General features: G+C 27.0%; 1 protein-coding gene across 1 annotated transcript in view; it reads left to right on the forward strand.

Moving 5' to 3' along the window:
* The window catches only part of LOC107167664 (Sarcoplasmic calcium-binding protein 2), an 88,140-nt gene that overhangs the window by 52,138 nt on the left and 15,906 nt on the right, over positions 1-20,096 (forward strand). Inside the window, exon 3 of the mRNA XM_015516818.2 lies at positions 6,697-6,749. Within this exon, the coding sequence (XP_015372304.1) occupies positions 6,697-6,749 (53 nt within the window). The remainder of the gene's footprint in view (positions 1-6,696; positions 6,750-20,096) is intronic.

The raw sequence follows: 20,096 nt of genomic DNA on the forward strand, positions 1-20,096 counted from the left end.
TGATAAAATTTACTTTAAAATGATTACAATGATTTATTTGATAAAAATATACAGAGATTGTGCAAAGTTATAAGAAAAAAATTTTATAGTTCAAAGTAAAACAAATAAAATTAAATTAAAATAATATTTGCAGATATAAAACTCTTTTATACTTTTATGTATTCTCAAGAAACATTACTGCATTTCATTATTTGTATGTATAGAACGTGTTTATAATATAGTTTTTTAACAAACTTTATATAATATGTATGTATGTGCAACTAGTAACTATAAGTGTCTACTTTTAAGATTAAATTACATTAGGTTCTCTAAATTCTGGGTTTAAAATTAAAACATTTATATATATATTATATGGCCGTGAAATAAGTGAAATAAGCGAATTAATAATTTAAGGTCTATAATATATTTATTATTTATACATTAAGTTCAAAATTATGTCAGTCACATAGGTACACGGTTTTAATTTTCATAGCATTTTAATTTTATAAAACTATATAATAATTTATATAAGTATAACTACCACGACAGGTGAAAATTGAGAAAAGTGATATTATAATATAATGTTAATTTAATTTAATTTAATGCAATAATGGTACATAAATAATAAAAACTATAGATTATTGAATGACCTATAGAATTTACAGACAAGAAGTCGATATTCAAGCAGTAGATATTTGTAATGATCGTTCGTTTTATTTAACCTTAATTAATACGTCTATACCTAATAATTTAATTATACTAAATCAAAAGAAAGCTTACAAGTCTTTTACTCTCCTTGACTAAAATAATAATTCAAAATTGTTTTTAAACTTTTAAATTTTTAATTCTTAGCGTGTATTTCTCTGCGATAAATGCTCTAAACGTTACTCTAATCATTTGTTTTGAAATGTACTGACATAATAAAAATAGTTTTCTATTCCAACATAATTATTGATTGCCTTAACTTATATATCCAAAAATGATACAGGAAACGCGCTTATAAAATAAACAATGTGGATGTACATTCAAGTCTTTAACTTATAAATATTTCGTTTAAATTTAGCTTAAAACCCAGGGTTAAAACCCAGGTATGTTAAACCAAACATTATTATAAACTTTACACGACTATTCAAATACTATATGCGGTATACATTTAAATATGTGTTTACAAAACTTTAAAAATAAAGGCTGGACTATGGTTTATAATATAATCCTATTGTTATCTTTATCCAACTAACATGCGGGAACTAACAGTTTCCAACTAACATATAATTATTATAACGGTGTTATGGTTTTAACTTTTAATAATACATACTTAATAAAGTCCAAACATAAACTCCATCGTGTATATAAAATTATAAAGTACATTATATAATATAATAGTTTAATTAGTACTTAATGAGTGAATAACTATTAAGACAAATGAGCATTCTATTATCAACAGATGACCTATGATAAGTGAAAAGTTGTGAAAATGCCTATAGAAACTTTTCAAATAGTATTTAATCATATAATTTACAATTATTATATTCGTTCAGTACTATAGCTGGTCTCTTACGGCGTGACGTATAATATATGATAATTTTATAGATACCTACTAAGTCAAAACTACTAACCTACTAACCTCATCCAAAGATTTATATGACTGATTTTCTCCCAATAGTATAATTTTATATTATTCAACTAAATGTCTCTATTTTGTGTATATTAAAATTATTATAATATTTCATTTATAAAATATGTTCAATATTATATATTGAATATTTTTGCGTTTAATTGTAAATTAATAAAATAACAATCGAATATTTATTAATTATTTATAAAAATATACTTTTCAGACATAATAATGATATCTATGAATCTATTTGCATATCACTTAAATTATGAACATTGATATTCTTATAATTTATCACTTAGGTCTTAGATATTTGATATTATCAATATATAATATTATATAGATTTAAATAACTGCCAAAATATTTCCACCGAAAAAAACTTTTACGTAATGATGAATGTATTTAATGTTAAACAGAAAACAACAACAAAAAACCTATAAAGTCAACTCGTGTAAACCAAATGCTATAATTTATGTATAAATACTAAAGTGTTAGTTTAAGATTTATAAAATTGAAACTTTCCCTAGAGATTTATTTATCTTTCTGTTTATTCACAGTATTTGTTATTAGCAAAATTTATACTGCCAATATAATCCACATTCCCAAGTGTAAATACATAAAACTATGGAGTTTTTGTCGAATAATTTCGAAATGCTTCAAATGATTTTTTCTCATTTTATTTCAGAACTTAAAAGATATTTAACATAATGATAACATAAAAACGTAATATTTGATAGAAGCTATTTATAAGTAACCAAGTGTAGCGGGTATGAAAAAATCTCAAACTTTTTAATATATTTCTAGATAACCATCATTCATCATTTTTTTTTCTTTTATTACTTTTTGTACAATGATTTCATATATATTATACATATATATATATATTTATTATTTATACTTAATGAACACTGAACAAACGAGAAAATTAAAGTTACGAAGTATTTATAAAAGGCATAAAGTCACCTAATCATCCAAAACTAAAATAACTCAAGTTATATTGCGTATTATTATTGTCTCCACGTTGCTCACGAAGTCGATAAATTCAACAAGGCAGCGTGCTCAGCTATAATTATAATATAATATGGTCACAGCCCGAAAGGATCCTTTCGAATCCTTTGAACGGGCACATATGAAATTCTGAACTTACTGAGGAACCGTTTGGACAAGACACCATAATATTATCTTGGGCCAGTCACACACGATCTCTGTGACGTGTCCTTGACCGATCAACAGTGTAATGTCTCGGCGACCAGTGATCGAGAATACACTGTATGGCCACTCTGAGATCATCCGGTCAAAGGTACTCGTAGACTGTTTTAACGTTGGACATTCAACATTTACCGAAAAGTACATCGGGGACAGACGTCGTAGGTTACCTCAGGTATTCCAGACCACCTCTCGCGGGAGCTAGCGTTGAAAAGTGTTTTGTTGAATACCATCACTATACCAGCTATATTTACATAATAACGATAATATTATGTATTCTTGTACCTACTCGATTACTTTTTTTAAACCCTTTTATTACCACACGCGTTTAATATTTATTTTAAATACAAAACGTTTGTGTCAACGTTTAATAACAGACAGTTTTTTTTTAAATGTGTTTAATAAATTATATTTTAATTTTATACAAACAACTTCGTTTGATGATACAAAAATTAACAATTTGTTAAAGATAATATCAAATTTTCAACCATAGGACTGTTGTTTACCTACATTCCTGATACAATAGTTGTTTACATTCATGAAACAATTGTTTTCTTAGTCTAAATTGGCTACACTATGATTGTGTAAATCATTAAATATTAGTGTTGGTTAAACAATTTTTAAAGCTCTAGATAATATCTCAGAAGAAAACTAATTACACTAAAAACAAACCAAGTCCTACACCATAAGTTCTTGCATCTTCTAAATGCAACTACGTATTTTTAAACTTAATAAAGAAAACTCAAAACCATCGCTTATTTTAGCTTGACACAAAAAGTTACATTTTTTCTCTTAACATTTAAAAGCATTCTAATATCTACACTACACTAAAGTATTCTAGATGCGTTTTTAATACATACTTGTTCTTAATATTAATTTATTGCACACTTAATCACACACTTTTTAAAAGTATTTTTTTTTTACACAGCTGATCGTAGTATTCACAGGTCACTTCTGTCTAGAATGCAGTTCGGTTATATTATTGTTTCTGTCGTCTGAACACTTTGCAGTTTTTATCGGTACCTACATGTTCTACGCCGGGTCCAGATGCCGACTTTCGAATGTCGTCGTCTCTTCGGTTCATTTCACAACCTCATATAATATTATAGTTACAACAGAGATCTGAAATTCGGGCTAACGCACAAAGAAGATGGTCGACGAAAATCCAACAAAAGAGATTAATGGACTGGATTAACAGATTTATCGTTATCAGTAGCTAAACAGCTTTTACTGAAGAAAAGGTCAATATTTACAGACGTTTTTATAGCGTATGCTTTTTGATGTCACACGAATAAATTATGTTAATTTTAAAATAAATGTTCACTATTATCTTAACTAATTTATTATATCATCTTAAAAAATATACCGCAGCCTGATAACAATTTTGTATAAATATTATGTCAAGAGAGGAATAAATAATGAAAAAAGACCCGGCTAGTCTGATTATTTTGGATACATTAAAAATAATAATGACAAAACATAGAAAATGTTTAGTATCAGAATATATAGCAAAAAATAATATATCGATTTAGCACACACAGCACTTTTCAATGTGCTTTCGATCAATCATATTCAATAATGGAGTATAAATATTTAAAAAGTTTTATCATAATACCATCGTATTTTTTTTTATAAGTACATAATCTATATATAATATATATTAAAAAATCATTAACAAAACTGTTCATAGAAAATATATTTTCCATTAATGTATCACTACACCTCTTTTAAATTAACAGATAGATTAATGCTGATTTTATTTCATTTTCTATAGAATATTTTTTTGTTAGTTACAAAAGTAAATTAATTTCAACGTTATTGTATAAACATACTTGGAAGACACTCATAATTAATGCAAATTTACAGTATAAAATAAAGTTAAAAACACCATTAAACACCATAATATAAAAATTCGTTGCTTAAACTTTATTAATTTTGGTAGAATTGTTATAAGGGTTGCAAACCATACAAAAACTTATAATATTTAAACAGCAAAGTTCATCACTTAGTTTATTAACTAGTAGTGCATAGTGTACAGTGAACATTATACACATTATTATTTTCTTAAAATCTATTAATTTATTATGAAAAGTAATTTATGCATGAAATATTAAAATAACGAAACCATCAATGCGCATTTATCCATGAATGAATAAGATTCAGTAAAGACTAAAGATATCCAATAGGCACTGCAGTATTGTATAGGTACTCTGCTGTGTTGTATTAAGATTGTTGTGGATGTGCACTTAACGACTCCGTAACAAATAAAAAATAACGAGACGAAATTACTTTGGCTCAATATTATATTCTTTATTTAATTGTTATAATGTTTCAATAAAACGAATACTCTGAAATGGTCTGTAATGGTAATGCGTTACTCAAAGACTGCCTGCTGCGTGTGCGAGTCTCCGCATACGAGCTGGTCGTCCGTTCAAAAGGGTTTATTCAGCGGATTCCTTAGACCTGCAGTCGTATGGAGAGGGAGTCCTACTCGCCTGTTGTCACACACGTATCAGTTTATAATATATTTAATTAATTTACAGCTAAATACATTAATATTACAACACATATAGAATAATGTTACAAACAGTATTCAGTGGTTCTTAACAAGATTTTAGATGAATAAAAGTGATAATTTATCGTTGATTTCGAAAATTAGTCCGGTGATGTTTATATATACTTTATAGGTAGGTCTTTGACTTTTCAATGTCAGTAAAAATAAAGATTGGTGATTAATATTTTCGACATTCATGGCACCTATTAAATTATTATAACATATTAGCCAGTATTACAATATTTTAAATACGTTAACACGACAATACGTTTTGTTAAAATATAATGATTTAAATATTAAATTACACTACACCATGTTAGTTTTTTATAAATATTAGATTTGGATATAAACGTGTACGTAGGTACCGCTAATAATTGATCAAAAATTGGCTATTCATATATTGTCAAACTCGATTAGATTTAATTATTAAACAACAAACTTACAGCAAAATTTGATACATGTTATAATTTACATTTTTGAATACTTTTTGAAAAATTCTTTATAATATAATATAATGCGCACAGATCTATTAAAAAGTTTATTAATGTAGTTTTCTTATTGTACTGGAAAATATTTTTATATACGTATAAAATAAATATAATTTTTTATGGGTTTTCTCTAAAAATGTATCTAAAAGCTAAAACATACTATTAAATATTTTAGTTTAAAGTGGGTTAAACATACAATTGTTCAATAGTTTCAGAAATCAATTATTTGTATAAACATTGTCGCTATATAATCTGATAAACTGAAACAACGATTTATCTATTATTATACTATATTTATTTATTATATTTACTGTACCAAATAATGGTAGCATTAAATTTAATCTGTAAACTAACATTACTCATTCGTTAATGGTAATATTAAATTTTAACCTGATTAATTGCGTAGGTATTAGAGGTATATGTTATTAAAAACGAGCCTACTCATATTGTATATATTATGTACCAGTTTATTACTTTGGAGTTATTTAAATAGGAAATTATAAATATGACATACATCCGAGTTTCACTATTGGTAATTAATTAAACTTTTTTTAAAATATTTCCACATTAGATTATATAACTCTACAAGACAATTAAAATTACTTGACAGTAAAATGTTAAATCAAAATGCTTGAAAAAAAAGTAGAATATCGTTTTTCTCTATTTTCGATGCTCTTTTTTTCCAAACATACACTCTCGTGTCCTCCAGCTGTTCCCAAATGCGATGCCCAGCATTGAAAATCTTTCTCCATCGTCATCTTTCATTATGACGTCTATGGGCTATCGTATAACTGTCAAACACTTGCCCGATGTAATTGGACGATTATTAACCGTTATTTTTTGTGTGTTTCAGACGTCAACTCCAGCGGCACTATCGACAAGAAAGATTTTGAGATCGCCATCGAAGTGAGTGATTATACTGTTAAGTTTTTCAGTAATTTATATAATTTATGCCGTTAAACCAATGAATAATAACACATCATGTATAATAACTTTAATAAAACTATGAATTATTAAAACCTTAAGGTTTTGAATAGTGCATCTTCTATTACAGTATATAGGTATGTCATATTATGTACTTCTAACCGCACCTATATTCGTACTCATGTGTTCATGGCACTTAACATGATTTAAATTTGCATTACACTGTTGCATAGCTTTTGAATATTAAAATTATATATCAATTTGAGTTAAAACAGAATTTAGAACTAGCTGGAAAAGGTAGAAAAATTATTAAAACGATTTAAAAAAATGAAATATATTAATTTAATCATTGATTGATGTTTTGTATCAATTATAGGTATGAGTATTTTTTAATCTATCGTACACAATAATCCATAGTTTTACATAGTAATATATTGTTATCACTCGTAAATATGGTATAATCTGCTAAGTATCTATAATTGCTTGAAAAATTAACCGATTAATTAAAGTATTTATTTACAAAAATTATTACTTTAAAATATCTTCTATTTGTGTACAATTTCCAATCATTATATAGGACTATAATATATTATGAAACTTTAGAAACATTCATTCTACTCGAAAAGTTTTGACAGTTTAACTAAAAAAAATCAATTATTGTAAAACCAATTAAATTTATTGAACCGTGCTGAAATTATTAATTTTAATAAGTATACAATAAATTGAAAATATTAAATTAAATGACAGCATACAAAATAATATAGTAATAGTTTTTATATTTTATATGGGTTTGGTATAGAAAATTATGACTAAATAAAGAAAATAAAATGTGTTAGTTGACTACTACATTTCTAAAAAATATAGTAAATTCTCCCTCACCAGTACAAAACTTTTCATTATTGCATAATAAATCTATCAAAAAATGTTTATTATTTTAATATTTAATCTGTTGTACCTCATATTATATAAGTTATCGACGTATTAACTTAAAAAAAAAAACTGATTTCGTGATGTAAACAAAGGTCACTGTGGGTAAATATAATATATATAGTATAATGAAAAAAAATAAAATTTGATTAAACATAGATAAAGTTAACCTGCTATTATTACGACAAATCTTCTTTTATTAGAGTCACTATCAGTGAGCATTAAATTTTCGGTTTATCTTTCTAAAAGTAATATGTGATATACTAACAAGGTCTTTATATTTCTCTTGAGCGGTTCATGTCTCAGAAATTGATTTTAATTGTATAATATTTCAATTTTAGATAACTTTTTTTTTTAAGCCGTATCTACGATCTCGACTTTAAGTTTATTGTTCTATCCATATAATATTTTCTCAAACTTAAAGTTTAGGATACTTGGAACAAAATGTATTTATATTATAGTTTCACGCATTCCTACTATTTATTGTACATTTATATTTTATACTATCCGCCATATGCGGCAATCCCTAACATTTCACATTTGGGTATTGCGTACATTTTGCTCATACCCTACAGCCAGTCGAACCGGCACGTCCCAAGATTCCATCATAAATTTAACACTGCAGACATGTACAGCGTTGGCCATGTTTGTATTGAAATAATAATAATGTACTGAAGTTTTGAAAATTGAGGTTCGACCGGAGAACGCATGTCACATCTCTTTGAATTGAATATTTTTTTTCGGATCATAGAAAATCACATCTGGCGCATGTGTGCTCTGCTTGACCAACTTTGTTAAATAGTTTCAAATGTTACTAAAATTTTCCAACCTATTTATCGCAATAAATAATAAACTTGGTATATTTCCAACAAGTCGGAGATAAGCAGACCCGGCACATACATTCATATTATCCATTCAATTACGTGATATACGAACATATTTTGTGTTTTCTCGCTAATTGTTAATGCGTAGAGTTTGCAAAACATATTTTAGTGTAAAATCCGGTTATTCCTTAAATTGAAAAAGTAATCCAAGTCAAAAACTAACAATTATTGAATTGTTTTAGAGTCTTTAAGTGGAGTGTGTGTAATATAATATATAATATACATATTATATATATTGGGGTCTTACGATGATGTCATTGTTTGTGATAGTGGTCACGTTTTAGAGTAGAATATTTGCTTCAAACTTCAACTTTGAGAGCGTTTGAAGTAAATGGGTACTTTAGCGAAAAATAAGAAAACGTCTGTATTATTTTTAATAATTGAAAAAAACTTTTTGTAAACGATGATACATTCTCTCCAGATTTTTTAAATTGTAATTCCAATGTCTCACTCTAATTTATTTAAAAAAAATTAAGAAGTGATTTAAAGTGATTTTCACTGTATAACGTATGCTGCAAGGTTATAAATGTATTCTCTCAATTGTTAAACAAAGTCTTTCAATTTTTTCGTTCGCCAACTTTATTTTTTCTGCGTAAGTACATAGCTTTATATACCTATTCTATATTGTTCATATTACTTATACATTTATTCTTTTCAAAATAATCCTCTTCCGTCAAACCACATCACCATCGCTTATCTAACTTTTCCACACATTCGCATCAGGTACCTACTGTCCTTATATATTTTTCTTTGCAAACAACTATCTTAAGCCTCTTCCCACCTATACGCTACGTAATAATAAATAACACGCCTGAGCTATAATATAAATTTCAGTATTTTACAGTATTTTCTTATTAACGCATTTATTTATACATTTTAGCTACCATTATTTTAGTACATTTAAAATGTGAAAGCTTATAATATTTATATTCATCAGTGGGTAAATACAATTTGAGAACTTAATACCTAATAACCCAAAAATCTGTCATAACATTAATCACATTTTTGATGAACAGATTCTAAGTCAAAGCAGATAAACATTTAAAAAATTTTTATTTTATTTTTATCAAGTAATTTATTGTACAATCTGTTAAGGAATTTTTTTATAAATGATGTTGTAGATTTATAAAAAAAAAAATAAAAAAACTAGATAAAATTTACTACAATTCAAACACGGAGTATTGTGAAATCTATTTATAAAATTTCATAACATGCAAAAAGGGGGGGGGGGTTAGTTAGTATATCACGACACCACGCTTGGTTTTAGGTTTAGACTAACTCCTTCTGGAGTCACCAATAACAGTGGGAACAGATATTTCCGAGATCAAGGGGTTACAATGATTGTGGAGATTGAAGTGCATGCATAAATTTGAATTTTAACATTAATTCTGATCTCAATTTATATACTAACAAAACGATTTGCATAAAAGACTGTAAGTAATATTAAACCCTTAAAGACAATGATTATTTTACTAAAAAATTCTTCATCTTACAAAATAATTACAAGTTGTTTTACATATAAAGATTTCTAATCGGTTTCGTTTTTTATTTTTTTTTTGTTAATAAGGTATACCTAGCTGTATGCTTGCATTAAAGCTATTAAATACTTAATACACATTATCATATTATGCTTTGGGAAAAACTTTGTCCACGAAGAGTAAACCAATACATTATATAATGACTAATAAAATGGTATTTTTTAAATTTATTAGGAAACCCACGAATCGTCAAACAATAACATAGGTAATAACCGAATAGGTTAAAGTGTAGGCGTCCAGTCCAATCCGGCCAAGGGCTAAGCAATGTTTGGGGCTAAGCAATGTGAAAACACTACGTCCCCCAAGTAGTGATTTACCAAGAAAAAAAAAGTCCAATCCGCGGCGGCCAATATTGCGTGAACTCGCCGATTAATACTTTGGATAGATACTAAATAGCTTTGTAAAAAATATAGTTACCTACGCATAATATTATTCAAAACCGTTTGAGTGATACGTAATTTAGAGAGTTATACATATTATATAATATATTTATAACTATGTATAACTATATGTGTGTGTGTGTGTGTGTGTGTGTACAATTTATTCCCTAAGGTTTGAGATGTAATTTAATAGTTTTTTTTTTATCGAAATAAAGTTTTAGTTCAATATTTGTTTGTAATTTGCGTGAACCTAAGAAATACTGCAGCCTACAACAGAAGTTCGAATAGCGATTTGTATCTAAGCAGCCGTTGATGATACAACCGTGCTGCTTTTATTATGCCTCGGACAGCATTTGTCGGGGAGATATTATAATTGTTACAATAATATACAATCTTATTTTATATTATTGTTTTATTCGTTGTTAATAACATACATATTTGCATAATATATAACATGGAAATGAATAATACTGCAGTGGTGGCTACCCTCGGATATAAACGGTATATAATACTGGTAGATTATACCGGATGATGTCGGTTTCGATGGTAGGTACAAGAGTTTTAAGAATTTACTTCGTGATATTCTGAATAACGTCGAGACTGCCTGGTCCGCTTCCACGGGCATATTTAAATTTACATAATTTACGCGATTCGCACGCGTCGATAGCGATGCGCTGCATAATGCTAACCACGTGGCTTTATGTTTACGAATTTAAAACAATATTTTATAATGCAACGCACGCGTGACCTTACGACGAATTGTTTGCTCGTATAAAAAATGAAAAAAATCGATTTACCACTGGCACATTTTAATTTATAAATTGTATTAACATAATATATTAATATTGTACTTTCCAATAAACGGGTTTTCTTTTCGGATGGATATTAATGCCTAAAATCAAAATATTCATAAATCTTTTCGCGAGGTATGCCTACTGTGGTAGTGTGCCGGCTATTAAAGCGAAACTCGAGGATTAAATATAATAATATTATATTTTCCATAATACGGTGGTATACACGCCATATAACAGCTAGTATGTACCTATAATATACGGTTACAAACAATGAGATTAATTTCATTATTTTGTGAAATACTCATTATGCACCTTTTTTTTTTTTAACGTTTCCGTATATGCATTCAGTTATAATCATATGTAATATGTAGGCCCCATATGATAGTGATTATATTTTGAACGTATTCATTTATTATATCGGTATTATATACAGGTACAATAAATTATAATCATTACTGTTTTTACTTACAATTATAGGTTAAGTACTGTTTATTTTTTAAGTCATTCGTTCTATTATTAATGTAGAAGGTATTAATGTTCTTACACCTTGCCAAAAGTTCGTATTCGAGACACAGAACATATTATACAAAGCTTGGCACTTGTAGGCACAACCATTATATTATTATGATCAATGTCAAACCACTTAAAGTTTTGTAGTATAGTGTTGCCATGATCCATGATTTATAACTATCATAAATAATAAGTATACAAAACAATAGAATAGGTAGGTAGGAAAATAGTCTTATCTGTATTGTAGAGTGTATGTACGGTTAACGATTTCTAAGCGTTAAAGTTAAAAGAGAATAATAACTGTAACAATAAAAACTGTGATAGTCACTCTATAATCTGTATATCTACTAGATTTCGAGTCATTGAGAAGGTCAAATTCAAAGCATTTTTTACTTTTAATCCCTCCAAATACAAATTATATACAATTATCTGCCAGAAACGGCAGAAACCACCCTAAAAATTTAGGTTTAAAAATATTTTACTGCTCTTTAAAGCAAAATCAGACACTTCTAAACATTTTTTTCAAACACACATATTTTTGTAGAGCATTCATCGGAACGACCAATGATAGATAAAACTTACTTATTATTTTTCGGTTAGTTTCAAGAAGTTATTCAAATGTTCGTTAAAATATTACCATTAATAAGAATTCAATATAAATGCACAAATATATAAATGTACGTAAAATAAAATGTTTCATTGAATCATCGTTTCAATTATCTACGATTCATTAATTTGGTATTGAAAAATATTGACGTACATCTGCAAGTTAGTGGATGAAATCTATTTTTAATAAAACAACGTCTGATATTTTTTACTTAAATAAAAGTTATTGCTTAGAACTTACAATAATAATTTTTTTAAATAATTTTATATGATATTTCATAATGTGAAAACATTAACAATTTTGTAAATATAAATTTAAAAAAGCTTAACGATAGTGACTGGTATGTTTGGATTTTTAATTATATCGTAGTAATGCCTAAAGTATTTTGCTCAAAAAATGAAAAAAAAAATATATGCTTTAAGACATAAAAGACAATATAAAAATAAAAGCCTTTCCGTCTCCGTATCATTATAACCAGAAAAATGTTTGTCGTTTTATATTTGTTTTTGTTTTTTTTTTTATCATCTCCCTCTCAGCATTTAATCTCTGGGACATCTTGTAGATTTTTATTTTCTTTCATTTTCGCCCTTTAGCCCCACTGCAATCATGACTGTTTCACTGAAACTATCTGTCACGCAAAGTAAACAACGTTGAACGTTTACTCCAACGCATTTATGGTCTCTAACTATTTTTTGGATGTCTGAAAAAATAAAAAAATTCAATTATTCTGAAATTTTTAAATAAACTTTTAACATTTTCAAGGTAAAAATAATATATAAGCATTCAAGCAAAATGAGAAAAATCTCTATTCAAGAAAATTATTAAATTTGAGAAAGTATAATAATAAAATATAAGTTAAGTTGTGTTAAAAAAAAATATATATAAATCATAAAGTTACCTATTTGACTTTTATTGATAAACAACCATCGTAATTATTGATTTCATTCGCTATTATTAAACATAATGTTAACATTACAAAAATGATTTAATTTTTAACCTCGACTATAATGAAATCCATTATAGAGATACCTCAAACAGACAACAGTTTTAACGATGCATACAAAAATAACTTGTATTCGTCTGAAAGTCATCACATTTTATTCAAATCATTTCCTTGGAATTTTTATTTGGAAATTTTTATTAATAGAAAGTATCATTAAATTCTATCCTCAATAAATATTTATTTTATTACTTATTCAATTACATTTAAACACAACAATCACATATTGTGTAAAATATTTATATCTTCAACCAAATATTAAAATTATTGAAAATCAGGATGTTGGTGAGATTATGATCTGAATATGGCAACAGAATCTTCCAATAGACTACTTCCAATCTTTTATTTTACTAACTAGTAATTAATATTATCGTTATTTTATTAGTTATAAATTTATAACTAAATAATGTTTATACTTCAAACATGCGTGACACATAACACATGACACGTAGACTACCAAAGATACACCAATGTATCTATGTACTATAATAATAAAATTAATCATTGTATGAGTCTCGGAGCTTTTTATTATATAATAACAGACAACAAGAGATTAGATTTCATAAAGGGGAAATAATATGATGTTTTTATTAGATTATATTCTCTAGATGTTTATAACACTATTAAATATTATACTGGTCGACTTTTTTTGTTGTTCCTTGGAGTAGATAATTGTCGCATTATTTAATTTGATTCAATCTCCCGTAACGCTGAAATTTGTCAACGGTTGTGTGATAATTTGTAACATACTAACAAATTGTTGTTAAATCACTTAAATGCGGAAATAACAGATCATTAAAATAACGATTGAGATTTTTACCAAGCAAACAACGTATTTTAGTGGACACAATAATGGTAGTAAATGAACAATTTATCCTCGTATGTAGTAAGTTGTACTGTCATGCTATACCACCTCATAGCTTGTTGGTACTGTTGCACAATGCTTACGTGAAAAGTATTACATTCCGTCGGTACGCTCTAAACGAAGTTCGCTCGTATTGAAAACCAATTCCAATGAATGAGTATTGTTGCCGGAAAAAAGCCCATTGGGAAATGTTCTGCAAATGTATATGGCAACAACATTGATTTCGTTCTTTACGATTTCGTTTACTGCAATCGATAAACAATACTTTTTTTTTTTCGGTAAGATCTAGAATGGTAAAATATAGACCACCTAGTAGCTGCACGATCAACAGTTCATCATTATTATTACTGTTATTATTATTATTATTATTATTATTATTATTAATAATATAATAATAATTATACTTTTATTTTTCCATCCGTTTATTTGTTGGATCATTTAGTTACATTTACGACCTAGGGGGACAAACGCTGAACTCGACGGAATAGAACGAAAATAAAATGAAAACAAAAGGACTTACTCGTTAAAAGCGTTTATACGCCCTATTCAACGTTGGTAAATTATTTCATGTGATAAAAAAAAAAAAAAAACAACAAAAACAAATGAAAAAGCGTACAGTAATGTTCGTCGATTTGTCACCATCTGCATCCTTCGTGGTATATTATACGTATTGCGGTGTTGCGAATATTTATATGGGATTTTCGGTATATTACAACACGGTCGTAATGATGATTTCGTCGAGAGGGTATATTATTTATTATTGTTATCATAACAATAAATCGGCATCTTAAATCGGCCGCCGGTGGTTAGCGTCATTTATTTCCGAGGGACGGGGCGTCGTCGGCGCTGCGCATTTTAGGGGCGAAACCTCTTTGCCGTGCGGAATATACGTGTCATAGGTTCGACTGCAGGGGCCCACCCTTAATACTGGGTCGAATTCAAAACAAGATTAATGAGCAAAACACGCAAAAACGTCTGTGTCAATGTATATAACATGATGTACGGCGTAAGCCACAGTTGATGCACTCTGTCGATCTTTCTTCACGACTGCCCCGTAATTGCAGTAAACACTTGTGGATTTCAGTGACAATGGACCGATCGACAGAATGGATATCGACGAATCATTCAGATGCATATTATATATTATACGAGTATATAGTGGATGTCCCATACTTATATATATATATATGTATGTATACATATGTGCTTCGACGCTTTGTGATAAATGGGTTTTTAATGGATTCGTAAAGCCGTGACGAGAACGTACGCAATGTTTATTATATTAAAGCGAATTTAGTGTTGTGATTTTTTTCGTCCGGGTCGATAAAATGGGTAAGTACACGCGTTAAAACAAAGAATAATAATATTCATATGTCAATACTGCACATCCCAGAAAACAAGACGGCCATTCGCAGCCAGCAGACGCGTTTAAATTTAAACCATTTCGTCCAGTAGTGTTCAAGGTTCTGAGCTCACTTTTTACTGTAGAAAATATACTTGAATATTGAAACAGGATTCTGGAAGACAATTCAATTTAGTTTGTACTTTTGGAGACCAAAAGTAAAAAGTTTTCAGTGCTTTCGGAAATAATCGAGAAAAACTAAAATCATAAACGAAAAATACAAATATATTTTACACAAAATCAGTTTACGACCAAATCGATTTTGTTTTTTCGTCGTAATCCTAAAATGAATAACCGTAGATACTGTGGCGATTCACAGATCACTGACTCGTAATTTATGTGACACTCAGTGAATTTGCTTGAGTTAACTGAACACAATAACTTTGAGTGCGAGCGTGTATATATAATATATATTATTGGAATATATTGCGTATATTGAGTATATTTGCTATTGGTGTAGCACGCAACCAATAGTCGGTTTTCAGTCGTGAAGTAGAGACCAACTAATTACAGTTATTTCTACATTTTTAAAATTACATTATTAAATCGATTCACTAAAATTAATTAATCTGCCTTATAAATAAATCATAATAATTCATTTTTTTCAACTCGTACGAGCGAAAAGAGCATTACTCAGATGATACTATATGTACTGTATACATACCTAGTATATACCTGTATATTATTATTTCTCTAATGATCAGATAAAATATTTGAATTAGAGTCTAATTATAATGATTGATATAATATTAATATACTAAAAACAATATTTTCAATTATAAACATTCCAACTACATCACTATCATCATCTTCGTAGATACTTAAACGATATTAAGTGACTATACAATTTAATAAGATTTAATCATCATTGTTAAAGCGATTACAATTTTGTTTTTCAACGAATTTAATTATGTGTAAAAATAATACTACGATGGCTATCAAAAATGTTTTACTATAAAAGATTATTCACTTAATTATTATCTTCTCTTATTCATACATTTTACTGGCATATGCTAGAATAAAATATATGTACCAACAATGGTAATTTAAATGGGGTTAAACCCTTGTCAGTAACTAGTGTCCGCAATCATTAGATAAATCTACGAGCTGGATTATAATTTAAATTAATTCACAGTAGCAGGTAGAGAATCTTTAAAACTTTGAAGTGAACTGCAACCACATCTTCAATTAGCTTTGAAACTAAATGTATACAATACACCGAAAAAAAACATTATCAAACTATTATCAGTACTAAAAATGTTAGATATATATATATAAACATTACAGCAAAGTAAAACCCTTGTTAAGTTATAAGCTGAGATCATTTTACAAAATTTTCTATTTTTAATTATGTTGAATGACGTAAAATATTATATTTCACGAGTTAACGACACTATTATATATATTATAATTCCTTAAATTCCATTTATAGATAGATCATAGAATAATAGATAAAAAGTATTTATTTGAAAATAACTTTTTAGGATTGTTTATCACGTTTAGAGACTGACAAATAGAAAAGTTGTTATTTATTGATTTGTATGTTTGTAATTATAGGGTAGATTGGAAATTTTATCTTATGAATAAGTTTTTATGGTGAAATCTTCTCAATAATTTCCTTATGGTTAAAGGAATAATACTAAGTAATTTGTTTAAAAATGTAAATAGATTACATTTATTTATTTTTTGATATTGAGAATATTCGAACAAATATCATCATATTTTTAATACATCTTAAAACATCAACACATTTTTTTAGTATAATGGTATTTTATGAACGTTTCACATTTTAATTACAGCGAAATATTTTGTTCTCGAAAATGTTATTTTTAAATTAAATTTATAATTATGTTCCTATATTTATTCTAAATACATTTTTGTAGGTATTCGGTTTTTAATCAAATAATGTGCACAATTATAAAAAATCCTTAAAATGTAGTTAAAATAAAATATATAGGTACATCCATGGCAACTATTCTGTAAGAATTCAGGTTTTAATCGAAAAGTCTCCGTAATTATAAAAAAAAAAACCTTAAATAGTTTTCATGGTTGTACATTGTTGTTGTATAAATAATGTAATATTATACAGTTTATATTATATGGTACAATTTTTCAATTATTTTTATAATAAGTTATAACTTAAAAGTATATAATTTTTTTTTTACTGTCCTGAAGGATCAACGACGTCTTTATAAATAATACAATACATCAATACATAATGGGCAGTGATAATCAATAAATAATTTATACCTATTATATACTATCTCATTCAAAATCTGATGTCCATAATATCATAAAAATCGAAAACTATCGTTTTATTAAAAAATACCTCCGTGACTTAGTGCTTGAAAGGGCGTGCGATGTAGGCTGTTGCAATTTCCTGTATTCACATTTTAAAGATACCATGTCGTCAGTAAGTTATTAAATTTTGGTTGTCTGTCGACTTCAGTTCAATCATTCTATTTCCAAAATTCAAGATGATAAAAATGATTTCACATGAAAAGGCGCTCATTGTAAGACAATAATTATGAGTGACTTACGTTAAGTGGGTCATCCTGTACCTATAAACATATACATCTCCTAAGATAATAAGGTATATTATTCACCAAGCATGTCTATTGTTCTCCCTCTTTTTTTCATTAGTATTACATTTATTCAAGTTCTGGTTTTTATAATTTTCAAGTATGCCTGCCTATAGTTACCTAAAGAAATTATTTTCAAATACTTAGATATTTTATAACATTTAAAGATTTTCTTATGATGTTACCAACTTATTTTTTCCAAATGTAAACTGCATTTTTTCATTGTCAATTGTTAGCTGATGATTTTTATAATGAAACCAATACATCTTAATTTAAATTTAGAATTTAGAATTTTTAAACTTAACGTACTAAGGATAATATTATTAAAACATATAGAAAATATGATGATTTGAAAATTATTATACTAATAATATTTATATCAATATTTGATAGTACGCGAAAATTGTACGAATATAATAAGTAGGTACCAGAATAAATATTATACCTTTTTTATATTTTACATAAAACTATTATTACTAATTTTTAATTATTGTTTAAAATTATTAGTTCATAAAACTTCTATTCTGTACTTAATGTTAAATAACTTTGAAACAACTCATTAGAATATCGATTTAGATGCAATTATATGGAAAAGATCCTCTGCTTGACAATTTACTATAATACTCTGGTATCCAGAAAAAGTTTATTTATTTAAAAATATTTTATTCAAGTGAATCGCTCTATATTATAGTCAATTTTCGATAACTCGAACCCTTCTCAATATCTTGGTTATAAACTTCTCTATTGAACGCCATAGCACTGAATCGGTTATTCACATCTCGAAATTTAAATAAACGTGAATTTTTTTTTCCTTTTAAACTTGAGTAACTGAGAAATGACTATATTCCAATAATTTACTCAATTTATAAATTAATAAGTATTACATAATATGTAATGTGTAATATGTTTCATTAAAATAATATATGATTAGTTATTTTTATAGAATTAAAAACATGACTGTATCATTTGTAAATTTATTTTTTATTTCATAAATAATTTAAATTTGAAATCGCTAAGTTTAGTGATTCCAAGCTAAAACGACTGAATTAAATGGGATAAGATAAAGTTTTCATAATGGAATGACGAAACAAAGGAAAACGAAGACTTTGATTTTAAGTACTCCGCCATCTTAAAGAACCGTCCACACAGATTGGCGTTTGTGTTGAAAATGAATACTTGTACTTAATAAAGACTATAAAAATATATATCTTCTTAATACTCTTAATACACTTAAAATACAATATAAAACTAAAACAAATTACTATAGAACTGATTAAAACTAATTTTTGCTACAATGCTTTATTAATTATAATAATGAAAAAAAAACAAATAACCCTTTGAAATTATCTAACAGCGCGTTAATTAATTTAAATGTGTTAATAAGCTTACTGAGGAAAAAAAGTTTTTAAATTAAGTGTCAAACATAAAATAGAGTTACAAACTTTCCTAATATTTACCTACCTATATCTAATTTATTTGTTCAATATTTACACACTTAAACTACCTATTTTTCTACGATGATTTATTTTTTTTTTTTAGAAAAGGTACTCCGAACCTCCGAACAATGTTAGAGATTAGTGATTACTGACCTTTTTATACATTTTTGTAATTTAATTATTTATTATTCCCAAATAAAGTGTTTATTATTAAATAATAATAATAATAATAATAATAATAATAATAATTTGTATTTCATATTTTATTTTAAAAATATTAAACAGAAGAATAAAAAACTTATACCTACGGTAGGTAACCTGCCAAATATTTTTGAATTGTGTAGTTGTATGAAAACAAAATTCTTTGACATTTACTTGTACTAAGATCCTAAGGTTTGTACAAA

The sequence above is a fragment of the Diuraphis noxia genome, unplaced genomic scaffold (genome assembly GCF_037042655.1).
Source record: "Diuraphis noxia isolate RWA-SAM2 unplaced genomic scaffold, SU_Dnox_SAM2 contig0004, whole genome shotgun sequence".
NCBI lineage: Eukaryota > Metazoa > Arthropoda > Insecta > Hemiptera > Aphididae > Diuraphis > Diuraphis noxia.